A 26,222-nucleotide genomic window follows, 5' to 3' on the forward strand; every position below is an offset into this window, starting at 1 on the left:
TCTGTGGCTGATTCAGGTGCACTGTTATGACAAGGTATTTTGGTTTTGAATATACACTTGTATACGGAGATCCTAAACTTTCTTCTCTTCAGTTTTGCACTCTTTTGATGTGTTTCACACTGTTTGTTATCTCTGTCTGCAACAGAACTTAGTTTGTTGGCAGTTGGAGGTAAAGAAACTGTGACCTCCCTTTCCTGGATAAAAAGGCAGAATGAAAGGCTGTTATTCGTGCTTGAGAGCCCCATTTCACACAATTTTTAGTTGTATTACTCAAAGAACAGACTTATAATAGGTTAGTAGTTTATATGCTTCTATGCCGTTCTTGTCGTTAATACCAAACAAAACATAAAAGAGACCAGATCTAGTTCTGGCTGATGTGCAGTGGCACCTGGTGATTCCAATAACCTCTTAGCTGTCACACATAAGTTGCTTTATTTGGATAAAATGTTGATGGCGCATCACAACTCAATGCTGAGATTAAACTGTGTAGACCAAATTCAACTGCATGTGGGCAGCAGACTGATAGAAATGGTAAAATTAAGACCTTAAGGCGGGGTAACAAATACTTTCTGCCTACTGATTCAATAACTGGACAGAAGAAAGCAAGCCTTCCTCTTGATCTTTGTAGCAGCAGTTTTAACATGGAGGCTGGTTAATACGTCATTTTCTCCTTTCACCATTATTTTGTTCACTGGGGCGCAGTTTCTATTTGCATGGGAACTTCTACTTTCTGTAGGAAGGTGCATTATAAAATGTCTTCATCCTGGGTAGTGGGTTAGAAGTAAGAGGGACAGTAATCTTCCTACTCTTGTTAATCGATGAAATGAATTTTTACAGCACCGTTGTTTTCATAAATTGCTATTAACAAGTAATTTCCTAATGATCAGGCTATGCTCTGACGGCAATTGTTGTGGTTTATGTAAAAAGTACAAGGATAAAGCTTACTCAAGTCCTCCTGAGAAAGTGTAATGTTTAGCTCTGCTAAGACAACAATAAAAGAAGATTCCGTAGAAAAGAGGGACGTCAAAGATTAAGCAGAACAGGGGATTTCAGGTGATAGTCCAGAAACGGTGCCTTGATTCCAGCTCATAAGGAACGGCCTCTGTGGTGACTGGGTTAACTAGGCTGTTAACATCTGATGTAAAAATATTACTGTATGCGTATGTGAAGCAGTGTTAAGAAATCTGCCTAATGTAACAACTAGAAACACCAATATGTGCTACTGTATTTGAAATGAGCACTAAAGTAAGAGAAATGGGAGGAGAGGGGAAACTATGGCCATAGACAGACGGCAATTTATAGCAACGGAAAGAACAGCAATCACAGGTGATACTTCTTCCTAACAGCCTCCTGACTTTCTGAATGGGTTCAGTGCTCAGGATTCCTGAGCTGGATGTAGCTTTCTGCACTCAGACTTGATAGACTTTTTTTTCATGAAATTGAATCAGACATGAATTGGTACATGAACTGATATAAACCGTTATTATTTGCAGTATCCCTTGGCAGAGCAGTCCATGAGTTGGCTACCTGTGGCATGAAAAATCAACTCCTTTTGTTTGTTTTAATCCTGGCTCCTGATGACAGTGTTGTTCGGTGCCTGTTGGGTAAAGTGCTAATTTTCATCAGCTGAGGATCTGACCATTACAGGTTTTTAACTACACAAAAACAAAGCTGGTATGTCCAGTGATTCAGAAACATCTTGTGTCTCAGCTGCAGCCAAACGAAGTAGGTGAAATGTCTTGGCGATACTTTGCACTGTGTTAGACTGGCATTCTGCTAGGAGAGTCTTACAGAGTGGATTTGGGAACAGTAAGCACAGCTGATGGCTATGCAAGCTAAAACTTCGCTCCCTACAAAATCTCTCATCACTTAACTAGCTTTGTCTTTGAATAAATCATTGTCAAAGACATATTTGTGTCTGGTTTACTGCTGATATTATGTATAAGGCTATACAAGACAAAAAACACAGGCAATTTTCTTGGTCCCTGGATAAGAACTACTATGTTTTGATTGCTGCTATTATGTGTTTTATGTAAACTATTATTGATAACGTTGTAGATTTTCTTGGACAATTATTATGCCAACGTACAAGGCTTCACAAACCAAATGCTTTCAGGGGGGAAAAAGTTGGATTATTAGAAATCCTTTTACATGTCTTTTTGTGACAATTGGTAATCAGCAGCATTGCATTTCAGTACTTAAGGACTGAACAGGAAACCCAATATTATTTATTCACAGAAGCCATAGCAAATTTTTTTAGTTTTTAATTTCTAAGAAAAAAAATAAATATTTACTTCTCCTTATAAATTGTTTTAACTTCAAGCAAGACAGCAATTTCTAATGAAAGCCTTCATGCAAAAAAAAAAAAAAAAAAAGAAAGAAAAAAAAAAGAAAGAAAGAAAAAAAGAAAATCGCATTTTTCCGAGGAGTTTATTGTTCAGAAATAGTATGTTCCTTGGGAAGACACTAATATTTGACTGATGGCAGTCCCAAAACTAGCAAAGATGAATGCAAGCATGTTCAAGCTTGGCAGGAAGATCTTCCATGGATGCCTGGGACAGAAGGAAAAATTAGTTTCTGATGTGTAGGGGAAATTACAAAATTTGATGATGACATCTTGCTTTTTACCGTTTGATATCTTTAATGTCTTTTCATTAATATATAAGCCACTAACCTTTATTCTACAGGTGAGATAGCAGATGGAGAGATGCACCATGTTGCATGGGACCAAGGTGACTTTTTTTGGCAGGAGCAATTCCTTCCTGCCTGCAGCCTGTGCTGTAACTGGAAGCTTTGGGAACATTTCCCTCCTGCCCACGCAGGGTAGTGGGTGCAGGGTCCATCACCATGGAAGAGATGGTGAAGACCTAAGCAACAGGGCCGAGTGGCTGGCACGTTACAGCCTGTGTGACTCCAGTGTACTCCGTTTCATTTCTTTATTTTTCTTCGTAATCACTCTGCTTGGGAAGAATTTAGGTCTCTGAAAAACATTGAAAGGCTCTTTTTGTGTGAGCAGCAAGACAAAACCTAATAAAGCATGAGGAGGATTTTGGTGGTGAAAGCCACTTCTGTTCCCAGTAGTGAGCTGATTGGTTGCTCGGGATGTTTGCTGTAATCTGTTACTTTCTTCAACAGAACTGAACTCTTGCATAAATACTCAGAGCACAGCTCTACCTGCCACGTTTTGCTGTTGGCTTCGGAGGGCGCACATCCTTCCTCAGGGCGAAAATGTACAGCCAGTGAGTATTCCTACAGGCTTCTCTCTACGGGAGCAACTTAATTATTGCTATGACTGTGTGAATTGTGCTACAAAAGCGTGTGCGGAGTACTTAGAGGTGCCCACCTTGCTAGGTGCTACAGCTGGAATGGGTTTCTGTTTCTGAGGGTTGCTGGCTGCTGTGCACAAGGATCCAAGGCAGCCACAACAGATTCGGCCTCTTTAGAAAGTGATGCGAGTACATAAGATGCAGGATTATCCGGAGAAGCTTATACTTTAAACAGAAGATAACGGTGATGAGCAAGGAGGGAAAGCACCACTACGGCATGAGACTAACGGGCTGCACAGACCAACCAAGTGTCTCAAATGCTAGATTAGCTGAAAATTCAATTAGTACAGCCGTGCTGCTGAGGAGTTAGCTGGTTGGCCAAAGGGAGGAGATGAAGGCAGCTATGACAGGCCAGCAGCCCGTCAGCCCCGAGGAACAGGAAAGGGGTGACCGCTGCAGCCTCTCTTAGGGAGCGGCTGAAGGCCCGTAGCAGGCTGCTGTGGAGTCCCCAGCAGTTTTGTCTCTAGACAGTAGTGAGGGAAGGGGTATTTTCAGCTGCCTTTCAGCCCCGTCCCAATGCGAGTGGTAAAAAGTGTTGTTCCCAAAAAATGTTCTGAAGTCCTAGAAATGCCTTTAGCGCTCCCCAAGTTTCAGGCTCACACTGTGGATAAGAATTGCACAAGAACCAGTTTTCTGAGGAACAGGTCAGCAATCTCTCAAACCAGAGTTGGGTGACCAAGGGCGATAGGCTTATCTCTGTGGGGCTTGCTAACACTGGCGGACAGCAGTGCTAAAAGGGAGGCAGGGGATCTGCTGCAACTTGTACTCAAGGGAGAAGATGATTTTGAGCTGTACGGAGTAGTGCAGTTTGGAGGCTGAGGGTCAATGCACCCTACTGGGAGCAGGGGGAGAAAATAGTGGTTTTCTGTGTGTGCAAGTTTGTGCTGCTACACTCTGAACAGAGAAATGGCCTGGGTCTGTGAGGGGGTGGGCTGCCATCCCAGTTCCAGGAGATGGTCCATCCTTTTGAGAAGGACAGTGTACAACCCAGCCTATATCTGGTGTGTCCTCATGTGCTTTGCAGTAGACTAAAACTGAAATACTTCTCAGCTTAAGTGTTCAAATACAATTGGCTTAAGAAAAGAAAAAAGAAAAACAACTTATCAGAGACTTGGGAAATAGAAGCTGGATTTTCGATTCTAGAGAGTCGACCTGCTTCCTGGTGTTTCAGGATCGCCTGAAATTGCGCGTTGTTGCATTCTTTGAGGGTGTTTGCCTTGTTGGAGACAGGTCAGCAGGGGCTAAGGCACTCAGTATCCTGTTATTTCTCATTCATCTGCACACTCAGCCTCTAGACATGAACTATTTGTGGTCTGCTACAGCAGTCTCTCAGAGCCTTTGAAGCCTTTCTTCTCACGAAGGCTAGTGCTTCTCCTGCTGATTTGTCAAGTTCTTTGCAAGATGCAAATGATTCCATCCAAAAGCAAAATCCTGTTGCTCTATTGGGTTCCCAAAGCTCCTCAAATCAAGCTGATTTCAGGGTCTCATGACTCTTTCAGAGTTGAACACCCTGCTGGAGGGTACAAGAAGCTCTTTGAGACTGTGGAAGAGTTGTCCTCTCCAGTAACTGCTCACGTCACAGGTTTGTATGGTCACACTAATCTCCTTTTGTGCTCTTTCCAAGCCCAGCTTTTATTCTTAGAGCATGTGGGTCACCAGTTCGTGGAGATGCTGGAGGTCCTAGAGTACAGGGCTGAAATGTGGGGCTGCCATATTCTGGAGTAGAGGAAGTACAGCTTGGTGTGGGATCTCAAGACTTTTCAATGCTGGATACCCTCTGTTAGGTCTGTAGAGGAAGAAGAAAGTAAATTTCAAAGGGCTCCTAAAAATACGTGATCTTTTGTTTAAAAAAGTTTAATGACCATGGTATAAAAATAAAATAGACTAAATAATTTGAATTTGTATTCTTGAAGTTGTATTCTTGTTGTTACAAGCAAAACTATGGTCTAATTTGCTTTTTTAAGCACAAAACTATATTTTCCACAGGTAGGATTCCCACCTGGCTTAAAGGAAGTCTTCTTAGGTGTGGACCCGGCTTGTTTGAGGTCGGTGCAGAGCCATTTTATCATTTGTTTGATGGCCAAGCACTCCTTCACAAGTTTGACTTTAAGGAAGGGCATGTTACATATCATCGAAGGTATGTGGAAAATTTCCAAGCAAAATAGGAAACATTTGCTGACCTGTGATGTTTTGGGGCCAGATCCTGCTGTCTAGCCCATGGGATGCTCTCACTGACTTCAAGTCTGTGCAGTTACTGGAAGAGTTATAACAGTGAGAACATTAGAAAATAACTGCAACTTGCTTGTATTTAGCAGATACAACGCTTTGCGTTACATTTCCATGGAAAACATTACATGGATTGTATTTTTCAAAGATTACAAAACTCTTGTTTTATAGGTGAGAAGCTGAGAGCAGAAACAATTGTGGCTACAGTCAGGAAGTGACAGAACTACAAATTATTCTGAAAACTAGAATGTGTTTTCAGTTGAAAATTGTGAGCTACTGGTTTTCAGGTCTTTGGTAAAGAATAAATGGATAAAATATCATATTTCTGATCAGCTTCAGGTGTAAGCTGATCACGAGTTTCCCTGTGCTCCTGACTCAGCAGCTGAAGAGAAAAAGCAGGTTTCAGGACCAGGCCTACCCTAGGTGTAGCATGACGTTCTTTCCCAGCAAAGTCCTGGGGTTTTGGGTCTGCAGTCTTTGAAGATCTTACAGATTTCATCACAAGAACTTTTTCAGTTTAGTTATATGGCCTGCTCCATTTTTATGATGCTACCAATAAGACTCCTTCTCTTTCTCACCTTCTCCAGGTTCGTTAGGACTGATGCTTACGTGAGGGCAATGACTGAGAAGCGAATTGTGATAACGGAGTTTGGCACCTACGCTTATCCAGATCCGTGCAAGAATATTTTCTCCAGGTACCTCAAGACTATTTAGAAGACTTGCTGCAGTGATGTGTTATGTGATTTCTATTTTCAAGAAATCCCTGACAATCTGTTGATTTTCTTTGTTCAGGTTTTTTTCATACTTCAAAGGTGTGGAGGTCACTGATAACGCCCTGGTTAATGTCTACCCCATTGGTGAAGACTACTACGCATGTACTGAGACCAACTTTATAACCAGAATTAACCCAGAAACTTTAGAGACAATTAAGCAGGTAGGTGTCTGTACTTAGTTTCTAAAAACATGGAAGAGTAAAGCTGGAATGAAAACATTTAACAGCCTCTTACTGAGAGGCAGGTGTTTAGGATTAATGGCAGAGATATGATTCAGACACAGCAAGCAAGCCAGAAGTTTTTATGAGAGCAGAGTCCAAAGTGAGCTTGTAAATGGATTTCTGCTGCTGCTCTAATTCTGCTCTAAGTAATATTTAATTCGGAGGCTATGAGGGGTCCATGGTCCATATTCTCATACTTGGATTAAGACATAGGTTATAGTTCACAAACTGAAGCCAGGTTATAGTCCAAGTTTAAAAGGAGCTGCCAAAATAATTAGAGGGCTCGTACTAGATTTTTAACGTTGACTTAGCTTCAATTGAAGCCAAGCATTGTTTAACCTGGAGAATCATGTTTAAGGTAGAATATGTTTTTCAGAGCTGTTCTTTGATTTATTATCAAAGTTCAGTTTATTGAGCCTTTCCTTTTGGACCCCCAAATCCCGATCCTCCCGCTGTGACAAAGTAAAGCTTGCTCGACTCTCCCATCAGCTCTTCAGCTCATCAGCTTTGCTGATGTTTCTTTTTCACAAAACGCATGATGCTCTGGGCTAAGAGAAGAACTTGCCATATACAGAGTAAGAAAGCATCTGTCTGTTAAATCATAGCAGGAGTGGATAACTTCCAGTCTTGTGCTGAGGGAGCTCGTCATTCTCTGTGTCTTGTTCTCCAGGTGGATCTCTGTAAATATGTTTCAGTTAACGGAGCGACTGCTCATCCCCATGTTGAAAATGATGGTACAGTTTATAACATTGGCAACTGTTTTGGAAAAAACTTTTCACTTGCCTATAATATAATACGGATTCCTCCGCTTCAGGCAGGTTAGTTAATCCAACTTCTGAATGAACTTCAGAAAATCATGTGCTATAAATTTCCTATTCTTCAGATGACTTTTGTTATCAAGTGTTTTTTTCTTTTAATTTCATTAGCTTCTTTTAATTAACAGAAATGTTATCTTTAAAACAACTATTTACATTACTTCTGCATCATAAAGTTTCTTTGTGTTGAAGGCAGATTTTTTTTTAAGATAAACATCAGTAATCAACCAAAGTAAGTATGGATGAAACTTTCTCCGTAATTGTTCAAATATCATCATGTTCCAGACAAGGAAGACCCAATAAACAAGTCTGAGGTGGTTGTGCAGTTTCCTTGCAGTGACAGATTTAAACCCTCTTACGTTCACAGGTAATTTTTCCACTGGTCCTATAGACTGAATATGTAGGTCCATTAGCAGCAGAGAGAGATGTTTCTTACAGTAAAACTCTGACTTTGTGTATTATGTTCACATGTCAAAACAGCAGCTTTGACAAATGAGTATTTACTAATAGCATACATTTTTATTTATGCGTATACGTGAAAGTATGGACACACCTGTACAAGGCTGGTGAGGGTTTTAGCATGTTCCATTGAAATGGCAGGCAGAACTTCTTCTTGCATGTAACAAGCAACTAAAATTGAGGAAGTTACCAAAATCAGGATGTTTATATTGCTGTTATCTTAAGCTACATTCTACATACTGCATCCAGTGCTTAAAATAAACTTTCGTACGGTGAATGAACATGTGTTTTGCCCAAACTAACCACAGTGAACTTGATGTGCTCCCCCTATGTCTCTGAACAGCTTTGGACTGACCGCAAACTACATAGTGTTTGTTGAAACACCAGTGAAAATCAACCTGCTCAAGTTCCTTTCCTCCTGGAGCCTTTGGGGAGCCAACTACATGGACTGCTTCGAGTCTAATGAAACTATGGGGGTAAGCTGCGTATCTTGCCAAAATACTACGATGCTGGGCAGTCGATCTTTGAAATTGGAAGGTCTGTCGTATTAATTTCACCTTTGTTACTTGTAAATCTCAAACAAAATGCTGCTTGCTTTTTAGGTCTGGGTTCATGTAGCAGAGAAGAAAAAAGGAAGGCTCCTCAATATCAAGTACCGGACTTCTGCCTTTAACCTTTTCCATCACATTAACACCTATGAAGATAATGGATTCCTTATTGTGGATCTCTGCACCTGGAAAGGGTGAGTATCTGCAGTGCTGTTGTGGACTGAGTCTAGGGATGGCCAACGTGGCAGCGCAGAAGCAAGAACTCCTGTGGTGCTGCACCTCTCCCCACACTCGCTGGCAATAGCAAGCGGACTCCCCGCAGCCAGCGTGCAGTGACCCTGACTGGTGCACGTGAGCAGATCTGCACAGCGGCCTGTGTCCTCTGGAGACTCTCCCCTTTCTCCATGGGAATTGGCACCCAACAGTAAGGCGGAAAGCAGTCCCTCTTTCAACTGGTTTAAATGTTCCCGCTTGTTATCATTTAGGTTAGATAGTGTGCATGTTACCAAGATGTGTGGAAAGCCTGTTTTAAACTGATTTTCTGAGATTTTTCCATCTGCCTTTATCTTTAATAGATGTTAGTGACTACCAAAGTGCTGACGCTGTTTTAGTCTCTGGCATAGCAACGGGCACAATCTGGTATAGGTCTGAATGATGCTTTTCACATAAACACTGCAAGAAATCTGGCAGTCCTATGGGCACTGGAACGAGGCCTCCAAACACCACAGCCGCACTGAAACTGTGATTACCCTGCTTGTCCTCACACGGCGCTGGGGGAGCAGGCGCTAAAAACGAGCAGTCCTTGGGCTCCTCTAACGGAGCGGGGTAATGCACACGCGTAGTTCCCTTCTGCCAAAGAGCTAGAGCAGGACTCGTGCCACTTGATGGCGGTTTAGGAAAGAACACCTGCAGTTGAAACTCCACTTCTGGTGCCATCTCTCTTTTGTGTCTATGATCCTGTTTTTGTACAGGTTCGAGTTTGTTTACAACTACCTCTATTTAGCCAATTTACGAGCAAACTGGGACGAAGTGAAGAGACAGGCAGAAAAAGCCCCTCAGCCTGAGGCCCGCAGATACGTGCTCCCCTTGAACATTGACAAGGTAACAGTTCAGCTCTGCGTGCGTGGAGCTTCAAACAAACCTCTGCAATGCTGGTGTCTGCATGACTCACCTGCAGAGTTTATTGCAGAGTATAACCAGATGCTCCACCTGATTCAGTTTAATTCAAACACCCCTTTTATTTGGGGGTGGTAGGTGGAGCGAAGGAATTCTTAAAGCATGGATCTTCACAGAAGCTTTTGATTTTTCCATAGCTTATCAACAGTATTGCATTCTATTTCCCATGTGCTACCTTACAAATTTGAGACTATGGGATAGCAGTGATTTATAGAGGGTGCAGAGGGCTGCAGACTGACAATTTTTCTCCTGGAGTTCCTCACTTAAGTGAACAGAGAAAAGAAGCGGTTGCAGCCAGAGCATGTGCTTAGGTCCATTCCCAGCTCATGGTGTAAGGTCCATCAAACAACTGGCCTGATGGAAGCCTCTGTGGCTGAGAGTTTCTAGATGGTTTCTAGCTACCCCAGCTGTTGTTGTCCTCCTCTTCCTCCTCCTGGCTGATGAAGTCTAGCTGGAGCTGGTGATGAGCTGGCAAACACAAGGTTGCAGCACTCTGAACTTACTGCTTCTCCTCTGCCCACCTTCTCCTCTCCCTGTATCAGTCCCCTGAGGCGGGAGTACCAGACACTGCTGCCCTTGGTCTGGGTGCTTTTGGACCTTTCTGTGCTCTCAGTCCTCAGCCAGGGAGGGGCAGGTAGGGGTGAAGCTGCTGGTCACATGAGCTGGTTTTGGAACAGCAAAGCTTACGGGCGCTGTTTTGTGCTGATCGAGCAAAATGTGCAACCGCATGTAGCAGCACTTAGTTAACCTCCAAACATCTCGGTGAGCAGAAAGGCACGTGCCTTCGTCTAGTTTCTAATCGAAGGTAAGCACAGTGAAGGCTGCAATGAAGGACTGCTTTAGGGTGATGGACAGGCATTCTCACGACAGCTCCTCTCCACTGAAAGCTAACTAAGAAAATGGAAGCAGCCGTTTCTCACAAGTGTACTATAATTTTGCGGCTACATGAGGCTTTGCAGCACGTTGTGAACTTTACTGCTTAATGAAATTTGCAATGGTTCAGTGCAGATGGCTAAGAAAATGAGTGCAACCACTGTTCTTTATCTTGGCTATTTCTCTTTGTCGCAGGCTGACATGGGTAAGAATTTAGTTACCTTGCCCTATACAACAGCTACAGCAACTTTGCGCAGCGATGAGACCATCTGGCTGGAGCCAGAAGTTATTTTCTCAGGGCCTCGCCATGGTAAGATGTTAACTTTGATCTCAGCCAGAGGCAGTAACAGTAGCTTCAGCAATCTGTGCCCCACTAATCCTAGTGCATATATATGTATTTCTGTAGCCTTTGAGTTTCCACAAATCAATTATAAGAAATATGGCGGGAAACCATATACCTATTCGTACGGCCTCGGACTGAATCACTTCGTTCCAGACAGGGTAACTATTAACAAATGGGTGGGGCACTCTCTTTTTTCTTTTTGATGAGCTTTTAGGTTCAGGACAAGCAAGGATATTTACTGAGATGAGGGTTTTTCAACTTGTTTTGTAGCTTTGTAAACTAAATGTTAAAACAAAAGAGACCTGGGTGTGGCAGGAACCAGATTCATACCCGTCAGAACCAATCTTCGTTTCACATCCTGATGCCTTGGAGGAAGATGATGGTAATAATGGGTTTTATTTTTTGTCTTTTAATTATTTAGTATTTTATAAGTTTGTGTCTCCTGGCCCAGTGTGCGCTGTGCTGAGTTTACCCAGATAGCACCCGGAGGAGTGTGCGTACAGGAGAACTTCCAGATAGCTCCCAAATTAGATGTATTACTTACTGTAAAACTGTGGGGAAACTTCTGAGAACACAGAAAAACTAAGACTAAATGAAAATAAAGGAGGAGCTAGACCTCAAGGCTTAGGTGGTCTGTTGTCCTCATTATCCAGCCTTTCCATCAGGAGTTACAGTATTTAAAGAAACCCAGATGGTACAACTTTGTAAAATTAAATCTCTCTTAAGTCAGACACATTTTTATTCCTACTCCTCTTCCTGGTGTAGGAGTGGAGTGACTTTAGTCTTTGTCACTCAAGGACACAGAATTGTATTCATGCCAAGCACTGTACGCATTTCTTCACGCATCCTCAGCTCAGAACCGATTTTTGAAGGTGAGCTGCAGCATTTAGACTTAAACAGTGTCACCTATTCCCGCAGCTCCTCATTTCTGAGCAAGGTAACATTAAGCTGGGGGAAATCTTGGCTCAGCTGAAGTCAAGAGCAAACTCACCAGTATATGTGGAGCCATAATTCAGTATACTCCGTTCCCAGCTGAAGGGAGTGCTTATGCAGGTGCTTAAGTCCCACTGAAGCTGAAAAGATCAATGTATGTTCTTAGCTTTCTTTAAATGCAGACAGAGAACAAGCACTTTAAGAACAGGCTTAGGGCCTTTTTAGCTTTTTAGCTTTTTAACTTCATGGGGGTTAAGCGCCTGCACAGGCACTTTCCTGAATCTAAATTAACGCCAGGTTCCACACTTGCGCTTCCACGCTCCTCCCCACGGCCCTGTCTGATGCTGCCATGGATTATTTTGGGTGGTGACTCAGCCCTGGGCGCCAGCTTAGGGCATGAGTAGCGGTTCTAGCTGCATGACTGAGGCAGAATGCAAATGAGTGAAGGGAGCTGACGGCAGTCACAGGACGGCGATCCTGTCTCCTGTTTTCCTGCAATGACTGACCAAAAGATTACGCACAGAAACAGAAATCCTAAGATCTAGAATGTCCCACTTCTTCTGTACGAAGATGATGCTCCAGAAACAAGCATCTTGGCACCCAAGAAGCAGAGTTTGTAAAGCAAATCAATCCTTTTCTTTCAACTTTTAGTGTGGACAGATTTGATTAAATTCCAGTAAGTGACATTTGTCAGAGGCCCCTGCAATAGTTCTTCACAGCTGCTGCTCAGACTATGAGCATCCTGCACAGAGCTAGGAAGACACTATAGGCACCACACAGCCACAGCACCTCTGGCACGCAAGGAGACCGACAGCAAGAATTTTCAGTACTATGAAGGGGCAAAAATAACTGAGACGTGCTCGGGCCCTGTGTGTGCGAGTGGTTACTTGGCTCGGGGCAAGTCCAAGCGAAGTCCGTGACGCAGGGCCAGGACAGACCTGTTCCTTTTCTTGCCGACCAGGGGTTGTGCTGAGCATAGTCATCAGCCCCGGCGTGGGGCCGAAGCCTGCCTACCTGCTGATCCTCAACGCCAAAGACATGAGTGAAGTCGCCAGGGCTGAAGTGGAGATGAACATTCCCGTGACCTTCCATGGACTTTTCAAGAGAGCGTGACTGCTGCCGGCAACATGTTGGCTTGCGTTTCTCCTGACTTTGAAAAGGTGGAGTCTCTATTTACAAACGCTCCAATGACCTAAATTTCTTCAGTATTTTTTTTTAATTTACATGGTTACTTAATTGTTTTAGTTTCTGTGATGATTCTCTAAACTACTTATTCTAAAATACAGATATCTTTCATGTGTACCCTTTGATATAATTTTAAAATGTGCAGGGCCAAGAATTACTCACTTAACACAAAAGATTAAACTTTGCAGCAGAGTGGAAGACGCATGAAATAGCACAGTGTAACTCTGTGTTTGTCGGCATGGTAACATGAAGTAGAACAGACTACCTGCTCCTTCTGTTACATGCTTTAAATTTTATCCTGTGTTGAAGTGTTAAGGATTTAAACCACCTCCTGGTCACTACAGGAGTATTCTCAGAGCAATCTGAATGGAGCCATGATAAAACCTCCCATCTTGTTCATTGCCCTTCCACAGCTCTTCTACAAATCCGGACTTGGCAATCAGGTGCTAGGTCAAAGGGGTTGAGGCAGGCGGCATTTCGTCTGCTGTCAACAGTTACATTCCTGAAAGCTGCTACTGCCTCAATAGAGTAATAGCTTCTGTGCTAAATCTTTATTTCTCTTGTCAACATAGTTTTCGTTCTGCATTTCGTAATAAAACACGAATAAAATTAAATCAAACGGTCACTACAACTCTGGATGAGTTTGTTTCACTAGAGTGTTACAGAACCACAAATTAAACTTTCCTTTTCACAAAGTAAAAATTTTAACTTACGAAGTAACAAACTATGATTCAAAATAGAAAATTTATTGCAAATAAACTTAAGATGCAGGATTCATGTTTGCCTGCACATGGCTTAACTTCTTTATTAATGCTATCGAAGAACTAGAGAGTCATTTACATTTCAAATTAGCGCTGTCATGTTAGCATTCCTTAAAGGCCAATTATTTGAAAACGGCAGACTGCAATTACATTCTGATGACAGGATACTGACACGAAGATATGAACTGGTACTTCTGCTGTTTTATAATTTCTAGGCACTGTGAAACCACCTGATTAAAAAATAAGAAAAAAGTATAAGCAAAAAGAAAAAAAAAAAAAAGGAAAATTTACAAATGTAGCACTCATTCATTTAGTAATGCTTTTGTTCTTGCTTTCTGTAAAACAATGATATTTAAAACGCACATTTGTCAGCTGTACGGTTAGGGAAAATGGATATCAGTGTAATACAGCCCTGGGGAAGGGAAAACACTAAGGAAGAAATGTCCACAGGATCCCAAAATACACATATTGCAAGGAGAAGCTATAGTGAGAGGAAACTAAACCATTTTAAAGCCACTGTGATGACAGGAGGATTACTTTTGGAACACTGAGACGCTATTTTACCATAAGTTTCCAATAAAAATATATTATGTGATAATCCAATTCAATAGTTACATAGCTATGCTCCTATGATGCCCAGTCCCATGTGAAGAGTTATCAAAACATCCTGCTCATTATGTATCTATTTTCTTAGAAGTCATATTTCTTGGTTTCATGTTGCACACAAGCCATGGTAATGACTGAAAATACAGAACACAACTTCCAGTCTTTAATAACAACACAATTTTCTAAAAGGATTCTGTTAACTTTTAATCTTATGGCACATAAGCTTAAGCTCCTTTGCCAAAACCTTTTGTATGGCTTGTTGGAAAGTAGGAAAATCCTTACCCCAGCTCTTAATTTCATGGTGAATATTCTATTGTTATTAGAGTACACAGTGGCTTGAAAAAGCCTAAAAAAAAAAAAGAAAAAACCAAACAAACAAACAAACAAAAAAAACTTTGCACCTTAAGGATCCAAACAAGCATAAACTCTCAGTTTAGACAGTTAAATGTAGATTCCATGTATTCACAAGAACAGGGAGGATAAGTAGCAAAAAAGTATTGTAAAAAAAAGTTAGACACACAAATATGAACTGCAGTGGGCTGGTGAAAATTACCCGAGTAACAATGACTCATTTTGATTGTCCTGTGTTTCCTTTTCACATACAGTTTCTAAGGAGAGACTCTATGGACTCTAGTACTAGAAAATGCTTCTCAGTGCTCTCCCATTATCAAAGTAAGTTCCCATAACCTCTACAAAACTATTTAGCACCACCATAAATATGTACCATACTTAGAAGGATTAGTTGAAAACAGCATGTATTTGTGATCTTTCTTTAAATAAACAAGCTTTACAAGTGCAAAGAACAGCTTAAGTATTGCTAATAAACAATATGATGAGGCAAAACAGAAGAACAAAGAAGGCAATTTGTGGATGTCTGCTAAAAAAATGAGGAGCACTCCAAGTATAAGAAACAAATTAAAAGCAAGGAGCAATTGCAAAAAGAAACATCCTTAGGAGAAAAAAAATAGGAATAATGTAAGAAGCTAAGTGCCTGAATTTAAAAGAACAGAGATACGGGTGAGAATGCAAGACAGAAAAATTAAGGTTTAGGATACTGAATCAAATTGTAAAGTCAATTAAGTGGTTTAAGAGGAAATGCTGTAGTGAAGTAACCCAAATGAAAAAGGAATTCAACAGAACTTTTTGGACAGATTAATGTGGAAGTGAAGAGATGACAACTGAAAAGCTAACTGCCAAGGAAATGGAGTGAGAACTGGGAGACCTGGTTCTGGAAATCAGCATGTTGGCTGACCTTGAGCAAACCACAAGCTTATGCATTCACTGCAAGATCTTTTGGAGATCTGAGGATAAAATGTACTATAAAGAATATATAAAGAAACCTTTCTAGTATTTTGAGGTAGAATTACACCATCATCCCAGAGTCTGGCAGAAGAATAAAATGCACTGCTTTCTTCCTCCAGCCTGAAGAAGAGAGAGCATTAAGTAAGTTTAAAAGTACAAACAAACCAAAAAAAAAGGTAAAAAAAAAATTGGGGATGAAAAAAAAGCACGGTCTTCAACTTCAAACAAATGCATGGCACTACTGTTAAAATTAGTCTCAGGTACAGCTAGAGAAGATCAGATCTGATTCCTCTGCATTTCAGTTATTCTGCGATACAGCAGATCCTCTGCATGTGGATCTCCATTATTTTATACATAGCAGAATATTTTGATTACATAGTTTGGGGCTTTTCGTTTAAGTCAAACATTCATGCATCCTTAAGAAGACCCTCACATCATACAAGGCAGAAAACACATGGCATTTTAAAGCATTTTTCAGTAGAGTCAGGTTTGCTTTAGCTGTTTACAATCTGGAATATAAACAGAAGTAGGCACTTTTAACTAATTCAATCTCAGTGAAACTGCAGGGGTTTATTACTTAATGTCCTTACTTTGCTTTTAGATGGTTTAGTTCCGATTCATCTCCTTTACAATCATTGTCCTCAGCTTTTGTGATTGTGAAGAAGTGTCTTGAATCCACAAGAGCAACTCTTGCGTTAGGCCACAAGAACAAGAAGTTTGGACTGAAGGATCTCCCACACTATGAAAAAAAACACACAGAACAAACTCACTGAATTTAATCGCAAGAAATGGCTGTACGATGACACAATCATGTTTGAGACAGAACGTAGCATCGCTGAAGTTATAAAGGACTAATGATACTCATTTATCATTACAGGTACAGAACCGGTATCAGTACCGACCCCATGTGGTAGCAAACACTGCCATCACCATTGCCTTCAATATCAGCATTTTATGATTTCATTGTTCCTTCAAGCATTTACAAGCTTAATTCTGAGCAAGCAAATAGCCCTGTCACACTTACAGCAGTGTGAACAGCACATGTAAAAACAGCTGAAGAAGACAAGGTCCCTGACCACCGTGAACAAGGCGTATGTGTTGATAAGAAGTAGAAACAAATTCAAAAAACTCGTTTTTTAGAACTAGCTCCAAGTTCTTAGTTGGGGACCAAACTTTTTGTAATCCCGTTTTGCGATGTATTTCTAATTTTAAAAGCAGTTAAAGTAATGGAGTTAAATGTCTGCTATACCAACAGCTGACAGTGTTTTAAAAATGAAAGCATTGTGAAAGCTTAGTAAAGTGTATGAAGACTATTATCAAACACATTAACCTTTATGCTACCCATACCATAATATAACTTTCACTCCCATAACATCCACCAATTACAATGGTTATTTTGGGGACAGCAGCACAAGCAACAGCAGCCATCATAGAGGCCTGGGCTTTTAATCTGTTCGCGTGAGCTTCTGCCTGAAATTAAAATAAAGATTTTAGTTCTCTCTTCTAGATTCCTTCTACTCCCACCAAACTTGCAAAGTGCCTCTAAAACATTTATTTCTTTACATTTCTGTAAATCGTTTCTCCCAAAATAAGATGGCAGTAGCATAAAATTAACTACCATAATCCACTATGTAAATCAACAAATTAATTATAATCAGTGTGCATATCCCAGCACTGTTCTGCTGTGTTAAGCCTACAGTATAGAGCCACTCTAGTTCTGCTAGACATTACTGAAGCTCAGACACAATGGAATTACACCAGACTTTGTCTTTAAAGCTGGCAACAGTTGGGAAGAACAAAGCTGCAGGAACAGCCTCTGCTTAGAGACTCTAGTGTAGGCTTTACTGTGATGCTCTCTGTAGCCCTGGATAAAACATACTGTACCTCAATGCCTTACTTTTTAGAAAAGGAAAATATCTATTTTCTGTGGCACAGAATGGTATTGCAAGAACTGTCAGGCTTTATTTCAATGTAAAAAGCTCTAAGAACTCCCAGCTTTCACAAGCTGGGCACTATCATTTCTGATAAGCCTACAAAACTGATTAAAACTAGAATAAAGTGAGAACGCTAATGGGAAGACTTAAGAATAAAGTAATTATGAGGCTGTTTGGTTTAACCATTAAGAGCAGATTAAGACAATTAATTTTCATAATAATTACTTATTTTCAAACTAAGGTCTTAGTCAGAACAAGAGCTAGGAACTGCTTCAATAAGCATATTGAACTAGATGCCATACCTGTGCAATGCTTGTTGGTTGTGCTGCGTGTGGAGCCGTATTTTGGAAAAAGAGGATGGGAATGCTCCGCTGACCACAAAGCTGTATGAAATGGCTACCCTTGAGAGAAGCATCGTGAGAAAGCTCTCCATTGCTAGCCACTATCCCCACCAAGTGCCTGCAAGACAGACATGTGAGCACTCTCGTTTTTGAACCCCAGAAGCTATGAAAATGTAGCTCCTAATGATCAAGAGGATGGAAATGTAAGTATCCATACACACAAATCTGTCCTGCTAGAGAAATTTAAAACATAACAGGATGCACTTACACACGCCATTGCGTTCACGGAACCTCATGCATATAACCAACAAGACGTCCCACAGCATCCCTTTATATAAGGCATGGAAATACTAGTATGGACTAACATCCAGAGGTCAGGTAAAGGTACAGATTATCTGCTATTTACACTGCAAGACAATGTACAACGTGCCAGGATTCTGGTCTCTAATTACTGTAACATGTAATATAAAATTTAATCTGCAATGTTTATAGTTTCAACATATGAAGAGGCTTAAAAGAAATAACACATTTTACCATTTTTTTTAAGACTTGACTGGAATGTTATACGCTTTATGAATGCATTAACAATATAGTCAATTACATCAGGTAATGTGATCAGATGCGAGATAAGATAAGGGGTAAGAAAGCAGCTTTCAATTCAGACTGAGACAGAACACTTTTAAAGATGCAATTTCTTAGTTCTTAAGGAATCTGCTGAGACTCCAATGTTCCAACTGCTAGGTAGCAACTTGAGTGAACAAAAAAAAAATTTCAAAGTCATGAAAATCATCCACCTGAAATCACTCCCTGCCACTATCAGCCTGAGACAATGTGAATTCAGAGCTCAGAGATAATAGAGTAAGGCTTTCTGCTATTTTAAAGTATTTTATTACCAATTCTTGACCCATTCAGAATTCCATAAATATTGTTACTGGGATACTGTAAAACCTAATAATGATATGAAAGCTTTCTAGACAAGTATGTCTGTATATTTTTATTATGAAGTCTTATAGCCTTACCCTTCCACATGGCCAAATCCTGTTACTAATGTTGTTCCATAATCAGCCTTGAATTCCTGGAATCTGCTTCCATCTATCAGACGGCTCAGAATCTGCAAAGAAACATATTCTTTCTTACAGAAACTGAAATGAAAATAGGATAGTTCTGCTAACGGATATGCTCTGCTCAAATAGTGAGGAGATCTTATTATGCAATAAGTCAGATTAAATGATCCTAGTGGTCATTTTATGTCTCATTCTACTAAAAAACCCAATATGCATCAAACATAAACATGAATTTGTTTTATTACTAACAAAGCATTTTGAGACAAACTTTGACTCCAAAATTATTTTGAAGCTACAGAGCACAGTTGTTCCAGGGCACAAAAGCCTTATAAAAATCCCAGCATGTGCAGTTATAATTTGTGTGCATCAAAGAACTTCTCATCAGCTCATGCTTTTTTCAAACACAAATAAAGCAGACTGGAAGGATGAAAGAATACAGTCCACTTACTAATTTTACAGGAAGGGTATAGTTATAACCTCGTGGTGCCAGCCCCAAGAGCTCATCAGAACTATACAGAGGATCATCATACTCTACAACCTCCTCTGGCAGGGGCTCATAATTTAAGGTTGAGATAATATTTCGCACACATTCATAGGCTTCCTTTTCTGAAGATGCAAAATGGTCACTACAGCCGCTGACTCTAGAAGAGAAAGTAAAAATAATTAGTATTAAATTAATGAAATCTATCTTATTATTGAAAAAAAAAATCAAGCTAAATAAAAACCCTTCATCCGCATTGTGAATCTCTGAACTCCCTGAAAACATTGTGCATTTTTGTTCTTTTGCATGGATGAGCTGAAACCACTAAGTAAGTGCAATTTCTGTGCAATCTAAACAAAAACGCACAGTAGTGAGGCATCAAAAACAGCTTCAGTCATATTAATTTATGATAGAATGACAGTCTCTTTAAGGAGAAAAGCGTGCTGAGTTCTCTTCTACTTTACAGAATCATTTCACTTACTTAGAGTGAAGTCTGGCTCCTCCTAGGTCCTCAGGAGAGACATTTTCTCCTGTAGCAGCTTTTACCAGAGGTGGGCCAGCAAGGAACAGCGTACCAATTTTATCTACAATCACAGTTTCTTCTGCCATGGTTGGAACATAGGCACCTCCAGCTACACAGGATCCACACACTACTGCCACCTAAAGGACACAGAAAAAAGAACGAGTAAGATACTGGCAAGAGAATGGAAAAACAAAGCCACTGTATTTATTTCAGGAACATTCAAAGCCTTGGAAAACTAGGAACTAAAGATACAAATAAGATCATGAACACCACCACTGGTTTTGATACCACACAAGGCTCAGTGAAGTTTACTCTAAAATCACCTAGTGATTTGATGTTTTTTTCATTAAGACCAGTTGGTAAGCACTTAAAGGATCCTTAAGGCTGTAGATAATTATTCTGTTATGTGAGCTACCATTTAAATCTCTCATCCCACACAAACAGAAAAAGTGAGCTTTAAGAAATTTTCTGCGTGTTTGTGAGTTGGTCCTAGAATCTGTATTAAAAGGAAACTTTTTCAGAACTCTATTAGTCACGTGCACTACACTTACTTGTATTCAAAATGACACTATACCTGAGGGATTTTCATGGCAGACATTATTGCTTCATTGTAGAAAACTCTACCACCATCTGACTTGTCAGGAAACAGCTCTGACTGACAGCACATGGAAAAGACAGTGTCAGTTTCAGCATTAAATACAGAAGCCAGTGCTTCACCTTTGCTTCATTCATTCACAAACCATCGCAATCAATTCTGAGAAGGATACCATTAACAATCAATCACACCTGATAACCTGTCACACGCAACATACTTCACCGTATTTATTCTCTCATATGTTGCTCAATCCCACAAAAATATCCATGGCCATCTGTGTCACAAGAACAGGGATAAGTTTCACATTTTTGCGAAACCAATTTACTCTACACAGACAAAGACTGCAAACATGGGGATGGGGAAGCTCATATCCATTCTGTATCTGTGAAACAACTTCAACAATTTTCCTTTCTTTACTTAGTTCTCTCAAATTCTGTAATTCAGGTAGAAACTTTTTCTGTATGTTTGCTTTTGGTCTGGAGATGGAACAACTCTAGTCTCTACAATGACATGACCTTTGTACATTGCAGAGTAACCCGTGCAAGCTCTCTTGTTACAGTAAGTCTTCAAAAAATTACATTTTTAAAGGCCATGGATGTTTGTCCATTATTTTTACAGACTTCACAACAAAATACAGAGTATTTTTAAATATTCTAAAGTCAAAAATAGAAACTCCAAACAATGTTTTAATTTGTTAAAGACATCAAAGTCTTTCACTGAACTGAAGAATATCCATGTGACTTGCTTGGTCAGCATTTTGTCCCCACATTGACACTGAAGTTTCTAAACTTTGATCAGAAGCTAGATGCAAGTTTAGCCAGGGTGAATGCCAGTGTTAAATATGTTCAAATAATCTCCAAGGCTCTGATTTGTGGGCAAAATTCAACTTAACAGACAATGAGTGACAGCTAGTCAAGATTAAAAAAAAAAAAAAAAAAAAGACAGACTTAGTTCTAAAGATTAGTATGATTACGATAAAAATTTTCCTCTGTGAATTTGTTGCTGTATTACCTGTAGTGGTAGGAATGCTCCCCCGCTGTCAACTAGGTACACAGATAAAAGTCTGTTCTGCATGGCTATCTCCTGAGCTCTTAATTGTTTCTTCACTCCAATTGGATAAATAGTTCCTCCTTTTACAGTTGCATCATTTGCCATGAAGACACACCAGACCCCACAGATTTTTCCAATTCCTACAAACAGTACCACAATTATTTATCAGGACTCTCTAGAGAACCACAGAGGCCAAACTATAGCTAGAATTTTCTTTTGGCAACAGTCTGTCAGTAAGACAGAAGACAAGACTTGAAATACAACTTCTTTGCTATTGGTGACAATGTGTAAGAAAAAGAACAATATAATCTGACTTCTAACTCTTGAGATGAATTTACAGGGAAGACTATAAAAATGCTAATAAAAAACTGAAAAATGTAGCAATCTGTGACAAAAGGGACATAAGACTTCATGATTCTATTCTTCCAGCTGCCTTTTAAACTGAAACTGCTCTTCAAAAAGCAATGAGGTAAGAGATTAGTCTATAATGTGAAAACCATTACAAAATAAATGTCATAGATTTTGTGCCACACAGAAACTTGGTCCCCTCTTTCACTCAATAGACATCAGTATATTTCACATCCCATTGTGAACTTGTTAAAACACAGGTTGGTAACTGGTAAGTAGAATAAATTACTAAATCTAGAAGAAAGGAAAGAACTTTCTTTCTTTAAAAGTTTTTCCTAGATTCCCCAAAATAGATTATGGAAGAATACTACAACCAGTGTCTGAACTGTTCTGGTCTGGTAATTATTACTGAAAAGAGATGATGTTCACTTTTCCTACGAAAAGGCATTATTGAGATACTAAAATATTCCATAAACTTGATTAGATGTACAATCACCCTAGCAATGAGCAAGATTGGTTACTATATGAAGGTGTGCAGCATGTAGACTGCAACTCATGTACACTGCCTGCAATCAGATACTCTAAATACACAGAGCTATCCCACTGCAGGATGGTGAAAAAAGACTTTTTTGATACTACCATGAGTAACCAGCTAAGCACTTTAGTCAGTCCTCAAAGGATACCAGCAAATCCGTGCACCTGGACAGCTCCTCTCAGACTACCTTAAGGACCTTATCAGTTCAAATCCTTCTTCCCTCGGCCTGCGGCACCAACATGGGCAAATACCTTCAAAACAATACCCTCCACCCATACCTGTCTTTAGATCTAATATGAATCATATTTAAAGATATGAACAATTAAATAAAATTCATGAATTTCCTATTACATCTAGTATTAAATTCGCTAGCAATTACCAGTAACGCATCCAGCAGCAGGGACATCACCATATGGCATACTAAGGCCTGCAAGAGGAGACAGCTCAAGAAAAGACTCATCATCAAGAAGCATTTTTAAGCGTTCACGAACAAATAGCTTCTTGTTTCTCTGGGTATGGCGCATGATGGCATTTTCTCCTCCTCCTTTACTGACCCTCTCTAGCAATTCCGAATATCTAATTTAAAAAATAAAGCTTCAGTTAATGAAAATAAGACTTACTTACAAATTACCTTTTTGCAGATTTAACACAGTACTTAAATGCATGGTAGTTTTCACATCAGTAGTAATGAAAATAAAGTCGTATTTTTGGATTACTGTTTCTGAAAGGAACTGGTTAACTACAGTTAACTATTGTGTAAACAAAAAGCAGCGGTACGTTACTTAAAGCAAGTATTTTATTTTTGTTATTCAAAAGTTACATTTCTGAGCCTAATAAAGGCAAAGAAGAGCCAAACAATATATTCTGTCTGTAGCTTTTGTTCATCGCTAGTGGACACTATTAGGTCAATCATCCTCCCCTAGGAGTTTCCTATATAAACCCAACAATATATACTATTTTACAATATGTGATCATTTTTAATCTCTGTTGGCAACCTGATCAGTGGAGTACTGAGAACAGGCAGGCTGACCACCAAAGCAGAAGACCTGACTTTGAGGGATATTGCAAATTTATGGGCTAGAGCTGTCACTGTAGGGCAAATCAAATAAAGCTATCATAATTCGTAAGTCCTAATTCAGTGTGCACATTTACCTCTATGGTAATATTCAACACCATGGCAAAAGTAGTGAATAGTGCAGTGTCAGTATAATGTTACTGACTGCGTGACAAAAAGGGCAAATGGTGAACTGAATAAGCTGTAAACAAATGTGGTCCTGGAAATAATTTTGATTTTAATATACCAGGTTGTTCATTTATTTTAAGTACGTTTTTTTTTTTTTACCAAGATGCATCATCCTTGCCTAAAATTATTGTCTGACATAGTAACTTACAAACTACTCTGCACATAATTCCATTATCTGTTTTGTGGCTTTCTGCAGATTACAGAGGTTGAAAAACCTCAGGAGAAAAAGCTAAGGATTTTTAATAATGCTGCAATGCTACCACAGGAGGGCACAGTGTGTTTTCTACAGCTTTGCTTCCAGATCATGTATCTTTTCTCTGAACAAAGGCCTCTGAGTGCTTGCCATCTGCTCCTTAAGGACAAATACATAAAATACATTTTTCTGCTTTTGTCAGTGAATCACAACAAATTGCAATAACTGTCACCTACTCTTTCAGGAGAGATTTGGAAATGTGTGAGTCACCATTTACGTCTTTGCATTTAAAATTAGGCACAACGCATTTTTTTATGAAGGTCTAAAAAAAAAAATCTTCACAATATATGTAATGTCACATGGTAATATTTTAAATGCAGTCTGCACCTAAGTTTAGGCATTTTGGCCAACAATTATGCACCTGTTTTGGTGGACTGAAATTTTTTAAGTGCTGATCCTTGTAAAGTATTCTCTGCAGAGATGATGTCCAGGAAAAGAGCAGAAAGGAGCTGCTATTTTAAACTTCAAAGTGGTTAGAAAAAAAATACTCCAAATTTTTTAAAATTTTTTTTTTAAACACTGATTTCTCCTAAGTTAGTAATTCTTAAAAGTGCCTATAAGTAATGCCGATATCATCTTAAAAATATCAACATTATAAAAACATTACAAAAACAGTTTTTACCTTTGAATAACAGCCTCACTGTTCCTTAAATTTTCTTCAAACACATGTTGATACACAATTGGGATATGTCCATCTAAAACAGGGTAAGTTTTTGTATACCGTCTGTATTTTGCTTTATTACTTACTAAACAACGGGGAAGCACATTGCATGTCCTTTTTGTAACTTGACAGAACTGATTTCGTAGTATCTGCGCTGTTTTTTTGTCTTTACACAAGTCCTTATACTTTCTTTGTAATACATGATGCAAAATCGGGGTTCTTGAAAACAGCAAAGATGTGGAGCTAGGGGAGAACTTGCAAAGAGAGCACAAAGTGATACTGTTCCACATGGCCCTAGGAATGAAAGAGTGGAAAACCAGCATTTACTTCCAAAACTGAAGTCAGATTCCCTAGACTGAAAAGGCAGAAATTAACAGGCAGAGTAAGCAACGCGCCAGTCCTGACAAAGGCCAAACCCCCGAAGTCTACACTTATTTCCACTTTAATGCACCTTGCCATGTTCTTAGAACAAAAGCGAAAACAAACGCTATGGTAGAATTAAGCACTAGTCATTAACAGCAAGGCCTGCAGCTGCAGGCACCGAGGACTGCCGCTGATCAGGCCAAACGGGCAACCGCCATTTGCACCGCAGCTGCTTCCCCGGCGCTCCCGGTAAGCCGGAGCCCGGGCGCGAGCGTGCCCGCAACAGGCACGGCCAGGTACGGCCGGACCGGAGCCAGGCCGCGTCCGCGCCAGCGGGCCGATTCCCGCGACGGCCGCCCCTGTGCCCCCTCCCCTCCGCAGCAAGGCTTTGCCTTCGGCCTTGTTACACTTCGCACCCAGCCCGGGAAGCTCCGGCCGGGCAAACACGCACGGTCACAAGGCGCCTTTCAAGAGGGCCAGCGGCGCCCCCGACCTCCCCCCGCCCCCGGCCCGCGCTGCCGAGGCGCCGCCTCAGGCGGCAGCGGCCTGGGCGGGGCGGCGCCTCGCGGCCCCTCAGCGACCGTTAGGACCGCGAGGGCCGTTGGCGCCGCGCGCGCGCCGGCCGTTGGCGGGGAGGGGCGGGCAGCGCCGCCGCCCTTCCCCGCGCCGCTCCCCGCGACCCCCCGCCGGCCCTTACTCCGGCAACCGCCTCCGAGCCGTCCGCGCCGGGCACGCCCCGCGGGGCGGCTCCGCGGCCGCGGCGCCCGCCCTCGCCGCCGCCTCCTCCTCCTCCTCCTCCTCCTCCTCCTCCTCCTCGGCCGCCGCCGCCCCGGGCTGCCCTCCGCGCCGCGGCGGCGCGCTCACCGGCGTGCAGGTATCTCCCTTCGCTCGCACCCTTGTTTCCCTGCTTCAGAACTGTGCCCTCACGGAAAGCCCGGGCGAAACGGTACGGAAATGCTGGTTTTGCCTTGCGGTTGGAATGCATATCCATTACCAAAAAAAACACGCAGAAGCAGCCAAGCGAACTGCTGCTCTAGGAAATAAGCACAATTACATACACAGCATACATACTTGATTTTTAAATTACGTACTCTTTAAGAAAACATGGAGCGATCCAGACCCTGCTGTAACCTCACAAATAATCCATTTGCGGTTCAGTCGCCGTTAACTGCAGGATGTTTAGGAATGGCCACAAAATGTCTAGTTTTCAACATCTCCCTTTCATACAGGGTATCGTACGTGCTGCAGTAACACGGCTGGAAACTTGCAGGCGGCGTTTTCAAT

General features: G+C 40.9%; 2 protein-coding genes across 5 annotated transcripts; one reads left to right on the forward strand and one right to left on the reverse strand.

The window, feature by feature from the left end:
• The first annotated feature begins 3,228 nt into the window (after nucleotides 1–3,228).
• Nucleotides 3,229–12,857, forward strand: RPE65 (retinoid isomerohydrolase RPE65). 3 transcript variants are annotated; one of them, XM_062581795.1, is made up of 13 exons: nucleotides 3,229–3,239; nucleotides 4,826–4,908; nucleotides 5,313–5,463; nucleotides 6,345–6,486; nucleotides 7,217–7,364; nucleotides 7,647–7,728; nucleotides 8,164–8,296; nucleotides 8,423–8,562; nucleotides 9,340–9,469; nucleotides 10,613–10,727; nucleotides 10,824–10,918; nucleotides 11,031–11,142; nucleotides 12,655–12,857. In XM_062581795.1, the coding sequence occupies exons 1-13, from the start codon at nucleotides 3,229–3,231 to the stop codon at nucleotides 12,804–12,806; spliced, it is 1,494 nt and encodes a 497-aa protein (XP_062437779.1). In that variant the 3' UTR covers nucleotides 12,807–12,857. The 3 variants fall into 3 exon arrangements, with proteins under 3 accessions (XP_062437779.1, XP_062437778.1, XP_062437776.1); XM_062581794.1 differs by lacking the exons at nucleotides 3,229–3,239; nucleotides 4,826–4,908; nucleotides 5,313–5,463 and adding an exon at nucleotides 6,156–6,247; XM_062581792.1 differs by lacking the exons at nucleotides 3,229–3,239; nucleotides 4,826–4,908; nucleotides 5,313–5,463 and adding an exon at nucleotides 6,156–6,247 and having other exon boundaries at nucleotides 10,613–10,918.
• Nucleotides 12,858–13,608: 751 nt separating this feature from the next.
• Nucleotides 13,609–25,681, reverse strand: LOC134143615 (methylcrotonoyl-CoA carboxylase beta chain, mitochondrial-like). Of its 2 annotated transcripts, none has more exons than XM_062581791.1 (13): nucleotides 25,636–25,681; nucleotides 24,537–24,869; nucleotides 22,798–22,994; nucleotides 21,497–21,675; nucleotides 20,465–20,545; nucleotides 19,849–20,027; nucleotides 19,335–19,527; nucleotides 18,842–18,933; nucleotides 17,784–17,940; nucleotides 16,895–17,017; nucleotides 16,138–16,286; nucleotides 15,586–15,667; nucleotides 13,609–13,869 (listed from the first exon to the last, which is right to left on the reverse strand). In XM_062581791.1, exons 2-13 carry the CDS (start codon nucleotides 24,863–24,865, stop codon nucleotides 13,786–13,788), a joined length of 1,845 nt encoding a protein of 614 aa, XP_062437775.1. In that variant the 5' UTR covers nucleotides 24,866–24,869; nucleotides 25,636–25,681; the 3' UTR covers nucleotides 13,609–13,785. The 2 variants fall into 2 exon arrangements, with proteins under 2 accessions (XP_062437775.1, XP_062437774.1); XM_062581790.1 differs by lacking the exon at nucleotides 25,636–25,681 and adding an exon at nucleotides 25,355–25,406.
• Nucleotides 25,682–26,222: the final 541 nt, after the last annotated feature.

Source organism: Rhea pennata, chromosome 8, assembly GCF_028389875.1.
Source record: "Rhea pennata isolate bPtePen1 chromosome 8, bPtePen1.pri, whole genome shotgun sequence".
Classification (NCBI taxonomy): domain Eukaryota; kingdom Metazoa; phylum Chordata; class Aves; order Rheiformes; family Rheidae; genus Rhea; species Rhea pennata.